General features: G+C 46.2%; 1 protein-coding gene across 1 annotated transcript; it reads left to right on the top strand.

The window, feature by feature from the left end:
• The first annotated feature begins 4,504 nt into the window (after nt 1-4,504).
• On the top strand, nt 4,505-5,479 carry LOC129062571 (olfactory receptor 7A10-like). Its single transcript, XM_054563577.1, has one exon. The coding sequence runs from the start codon at nt 4,511-4,513 to the stop codon at nt 5,477-5,479; it is 969 nt and encodes a 322-aa protein (XP_054419552.1). The 5' UTR covers nt 4,505-4,510.
• The last annotated feature ends 303 nt before the right edge of the window (nt 5,480-5,782 follow it).

Here is a 5,782-nt window from a genome sequence, read left to right on the forward strand (position 1 = left end):
CACCAAGGCTGGCATTTACCAGCACCAGGTCCAGGGTGTGTCAGCTAAAGTCCTAAGGCATCCCGAGATCTGACTTTGCCTGCTGGCTGCCTATTAGGCTCAATCACTGAAAGAGGCTCTGGTAGTACTTGAGTCTCATGAGGTCGGTTCTCAGTGAGTCACGAGGTAGAGGTGGGTGGTGTTCACCAGATTAACACAGGTTAAAACTCGGTGCCAGTGCTGGGTCTGTAGCCTCTCAGAAAATGCCCAGGGTGTACCAAGTCTAGCTGCCACCCACTGACTGCTCACACACATTTGTGGTGGGGTGGGATCTCAGGGAGTCATCAAAGTAAGGCCGGCAGCATGTATCGGGCCCAAACAGACCAAGAGCTGGTCATGTGAAAGGAGGGTTTGGACGAGTCAGGCATGGGAAGGGAAAATGGCCTCTGTCCTAGGGCCACACAACTCAGTCTGTCTCAGTTCTGCCCAGACCTCGGCCAGGTAAAACCACCAAGAGTCGGGAAGGTGAAGCCGTGGGGAGCACAGAAATCGGGGATAGTGAATCTCCCTTGAGGGGGAGGCACGATTCAGGTTCATGGGAAAGTGGGGGAACTGGTCCCTATTGCAAAGCCACACATCTCAGTCACTGACACTCCCTAAATCTGCCCATACCTCTACGCCCTGACTCAGACAGCTGACTACTCAACAGGGTGCAAGCTCCACATGATGGGATGGCAGGGAGTCAAGAGGGTGGGGCTGTTGTCTTCACCCAGGCTGATGCCTATGGAAGCACCTGCTCCACCCAAGAAGGATGGCATCTGCAGCGCAGGAGAGTGACCCAGGACAGGGGCTCCAAGTGCTGTCCCCTCAGCTCTCTCCCCAGGGCCATAGCATCTCTCCTCACACGACTGTAGTCGTCTCTGCCCCCAGAGCCCAGAGCGAGTGGGTGCAAATGAGATTCTGTGTGTTGACACTTGAAGAGGGCGGCTGGGTCTCTAGCAGACTCCCCTCTCTCCCTGGCAGGGAGCATCCCCGCTGATTGTCATAGTCCCGTGCTATGTGGGCATTCTTCCCAGCTCCCGTGCTCTGGGCAGGGGAGCCCAGCTTGGGGTTCAGACCCCACTCTTCTCACGGGGAATCTTTGCAGCTGAGACATCCCTCTGGAATCTGGGCCACTGCCCATGGGGGTGGGGACAGCCCCTGTCTCAGTGTGGCTTCTGCTATAAATACTTGGTTATAAGACTTCTGTTCAGCTAGCCTTCAATTGGTTATTCAGGTGCATTGCTCTATTTTACTTACAATTCCAGTTTGGTCCTGGAGGAGGTGAGTGTAGCTTCCACCTACTCTGCTGCCATCTTCTGAATCCACTGTATTCAATCTGCTTATATGTTCCCTGTATTCTTTTTATATTCCATTTATATATTCTTTCACAATTCCATTTGCTAAACATTGGTTCTATATAAATGCACACTTTTGTGAAAACACAGAACTGGACAAAGCAGATGCTGTTTCTTTTCATTTGATCTTACATGAAATAAGGAATAGGTGTGTGTATGACCCAACATCCTTGGAAATAAAACGTATGAAGAGAGGGGATAGATTATCTGGCCTGAGTAGGACTGTACAACATGTGGGCTGGGAGCTGGGGTCTTTGCATGTTAAACAAGGAATGAACCCGAACTAGAGTGTGCTCATTGAACGCATGAAAAAGGAGATCCAATCCCAAAGCCCAGGAATAACAAAGACAAGACACCACAGAAGGCCAGCCTCATCGACTATTGGGCCATAGAAAATCAAGGATGACCAAATGAACGTGGCATACGTGCAAGAATGACAATTAGATCAGGAGCAGAGCGGGTACCCCAGTGAGGCCAGTGAAGCGGGAGCGGTCCAGTCTCTGTGTGCGCCCTTGACTCCCCGGAGACGTCAGTATTCACACGGACTCCCTCTTCTCCCTGCTCCTGGTGCTTGCTGGGCTCTTCATTTTTTTTTAATTACAATTGACATTTGATATTATTTTATATTAGTTTCAGGTGTACAGTATAGTGGTTAGACATTTATAGAATTTATAAAGTGATTCCCCCCAATAATGCTGGTACCCACCTGGCCCCATACATAGTTATTACATTTTATATATATATATATATATATATATATATATATATATATTTATACACACACACACACTGCACTTTACATCCTCATGCCTGTTTGGTACCCGCCGGTCTGTACTCCTTACTCCTTTCATGTGTTCGCCCCGCCCCACAGCCCGTCTCCCATCCGGCACCATCTGCGTGTTCTGGGTACCCGCGACTTTCTTCCTGTTTTGTTTTGTTTATTCACTTATTCTGTCTTGTTTTCTTTTAGATACTACTTGCAACTGAAATCATATGGCATTTGTCTATCTCATCTGACTTATTTCACTTGGCTTAATGACCTCTGGGCCATCCATGTTGTTGGAAATGGTAAGATGTCTACCTTTTTATTGCTGAGTAATATTCTATTGTGTATATTCAGGGCAGAGCAAAAAAAGGTCTACCATTGTGAATATGCAAAACACAGAGATTATTCTGGAATGATTATTTATTAATTATTGTATTATTTTCCATACGAACAACTGTACTCCTACTTTTGCCCCACCGTATAGACAGATATAGATGTAAATACAGATATACATATGGGTCAGATATATACAACATTCATTATACATTCATGTATTGACGGGTACCCAGCAATTCCATGTCTGGGTATTTATTAGAAAAAAACAAAAACACTAATTCAAAAACAGATGTGCATCCCTATATTTATTGCAGCATTACTTAAAATAGTCAAGGTATAAACAGATGTTTTAATGTTTGTTTAAATACACAACTGAAAATCGCCATCCGAATATAGAGCCCTGTTTATTTGTCCACGGGAGGTATAAGGACAGGATGCGCTAGGAACCACTTCTGCCGTGTACAGGGCGACGATCTGGCCAACTTGGCCGTACCACGCCTGGCTGAGTCAGCATGGCTGACGCTGAGAAGAACATGGAAATGATACAACAATGGCCATAGAGTGTGTGCACGGGTGTTGTGTGTGCGTGACTTGTGGACCTCCCAGTCCTCAAAACAGGGAGGACTAGGGATTGCACATGGCAAAGTGACTCTGCCAAACAGGGGCCAGAACTCAGTCAAGCAAATGCGCTAAGGGGGGATCTGTTTCCATTGCTGGGACACATGTGGAACGAGATTGATAGGGGCCAGAGGAGTGCGGAAGAGGAAGGGCCTGCGTCTGAGGCTTCAGCCGCAGCAGCAGCGGGGCCACCTCACTCCTCAACGTGTCTGACACCTTCTCTCCTCCTCTTTCTCCAGCTCATTCACTGCCACCACTGGCTCCCTTGTCCAGGCCGAGCATTAAAGCAAATGCACTGGCCGGTCCCTCTGCCGGGCACACACAATTTCCCACATAACCTTCAATCTCCTTCCCTCTCCCGCTTTGCTCTCTGCACTGATGCCATTTGGTTTGGGGTCTTGCATAAATACCCATGGAAAATAAACACCCTACTTGTTTCTTTATATCTGCTTTCCTGTCTTCATACCACCTGTCACCACCTGAAATGTTATATATTTTTATTTTTTGCTTCTGTCTTCTTCCTCCATCACTGACTTCTAGGAACTTTAGCTCTTCAGCACCCTATGCTCACAGCCTGCAGAAACCATGGGTATCACTCAATTTACATTCCTAAAATATGAGGGGGGACCCAAAAATTCCGGAATTATCTTTTTGAGGGCCACTTGTACTACAGGCTTCCCAGGCTGAGTGTTCTAGGAACCCACCAGTATCAGCGTACCAGCGGGTGTTGGTGTGAGAGGCTGTGTCTGGCTTCTGTGAATCATTTTTGACAGCTCTTTCAATGCATTTGTCCATTTCATGAGGGGTGAGTTATGAGCACCTATGCCCACACTGTGCTGAGTTTTGAGCAGTTTTTAATCAACAACAGCATGACACCTAGCCTCATCCTCCCTATTCACAAAAACGCACCCTGCAAAATTGTTTTTGTTTCCCTGGGGGAAAAAAACACTCAAAGGGAAATGTTTTACAGATGTGAAAGAGGTGAAACAAAAGAAAGGCAAAAGTACTGAAAGGCATCAACATGCACAAATACAAACACTATTTTTCTAGATTCAAAACCATCTCAATAGGTGTAGTGCATCAAAAGGAGAGTACTTTGAACGTGGCTGAAATTAAAACATGTAAAAATAAATGCACAATATTTTATAAATAATGCCTTGGGTCTTTTGGGTCCTACCTCATACATGAACTATTTCTCACTAAAACTGTAGCATATGTAATACTTTAGAGAAAAAGATGGTTGATACAAAAGTCTACATATCACAGATGGCAAGAGGGATTTCCCAAAAAGGGGCTGTATCTTCAGACAATATATTAAAATCAATTTTTTCACTGACAATATAATTGCAGTGTTTCCTAGTTTTTCTGAATTAGTCATATTATTTTCCTCTTTACTAGTCATCACATCCACCACATGGAGCCAGGCAATGGTACACAACTTTTAGAATTCCTTCTCCTGGGACTTTCAGAGGCACCGGAACTGCAGCCCCTCCTGTTTGGCCTGTTCCTCTCCATGTACCTGGTCACTGTGCTGGGAAACCTGCTCATCATCCTGGCCGTCAGCTCAGACTCCCGCCTCCACACGCCCATGTACTTCTTCCTCTGCAACCTGTCCTTGGCTGACATCTGCTTCACCTCCACCACCGTCCCGAAGATGCTGGTGAACATCCAGACACACAGCAAAGCCATCGCCTATGCAGGCTGCATCACCCAGATGGGTTTTTTCTTACTCTTTGCCATGTTAGACATACTTCTACTAACCGTGATGGCGTATGACAGGTTTGTGGCCATCTGTCACCCCCTGCACTACACAGTCATCATGAACCCCCGGCTCTGTGGGCTGCTGGTTCTGGTGTCCTGGATCACGAGTGCCCTGTATTCCCTACTGCAAAGCTTAATGGTGTTGCGACTGTCCTTCTGTCCAGACTTGAAAATCCCCCACTTCTTCTGTGAACACAATCAGATGGTCCAACTCGCCCGTTCTGACACCTTTCTTGAAAACATCGTGATGTATTTTGGAGCTGGGCTGCTGGGTGGTGGTCCCCTGGCTGGGATCCTTTACTCTTACTCTAAGATAGTGTCCTCCATACGTGCCATCCCATCAGCTCAGGGGAAGTATAAAGCCTTTTCCACCTGTGCGTCTCACCTCTCGGTTGTCTCCTTATTTTATGGTACAGGCCTAGGTGTGTATTTCAGCTCTGCTTTTACCCACAGCTCACAGTCAAGTGCGGTTGCCTCAGTGATGTACACCGTGGTCACACCCATGCTGAACCCCTTCATCTACAGCCTCAGGAACAGAGACATAAAGGGGGCAATGAACAGATTTGTTGGGATGGCAGCTGTAAAGGGACCAATTGTCCTAGGACTGAAGAAATGCCCATGATTGCAGGGCTCAGAGTCTTGGAGCCAGAACTTACTATTCTTTAAACAGCATGTGGTTGTAGAATTTACTCCTTTTCTTTATTTCCTGGAATTTCCCTTTTCTTTGCTTCCACTTCTCTCTGCAATTTAAGTAACCACCTTATTAATGGTTCTGCTCTATTATGCAGACAGTTCTACCCTCTGTTTTTGTTTCTGCCTTTACAGGTTTCCAAACATAATAAGAAATACTTGGAAATTCCCGCTTATTTTGTGAGCAACACGGATTTCAGAATTATTTCTTCTCCAACAACATTCATCATTGCAT

Source organism: Pteronotus mesoamericanus, unplaced genomic scaffold, assembly GCF_021234165.1.
Source record: "Pteronotus mesoamericanus isolate MK-2021 breed Mesoamerican mustached bat unplaced genomic scaffold, CSHL_Meso_final scaffold_827, whole genome shotgun sequence".
NCBI classification, from domain to species: domain Eukaryota; kingdom Metazoa; phylum Chordata; class Mammalia; order Chiroptera; family Mormoopidae; genus Pteronotus; species Pteronotus mesoamericanus.

Excerpts from the sequence above, each read along its gene's own strand:
- LOC129062571 (XM_054563577.1), top strand. The coding sequence starts at position 4,511 with ATGGAGCCAGGCAATGGTACACAACTTTTAGAATTCCTTCTCCTGGGA.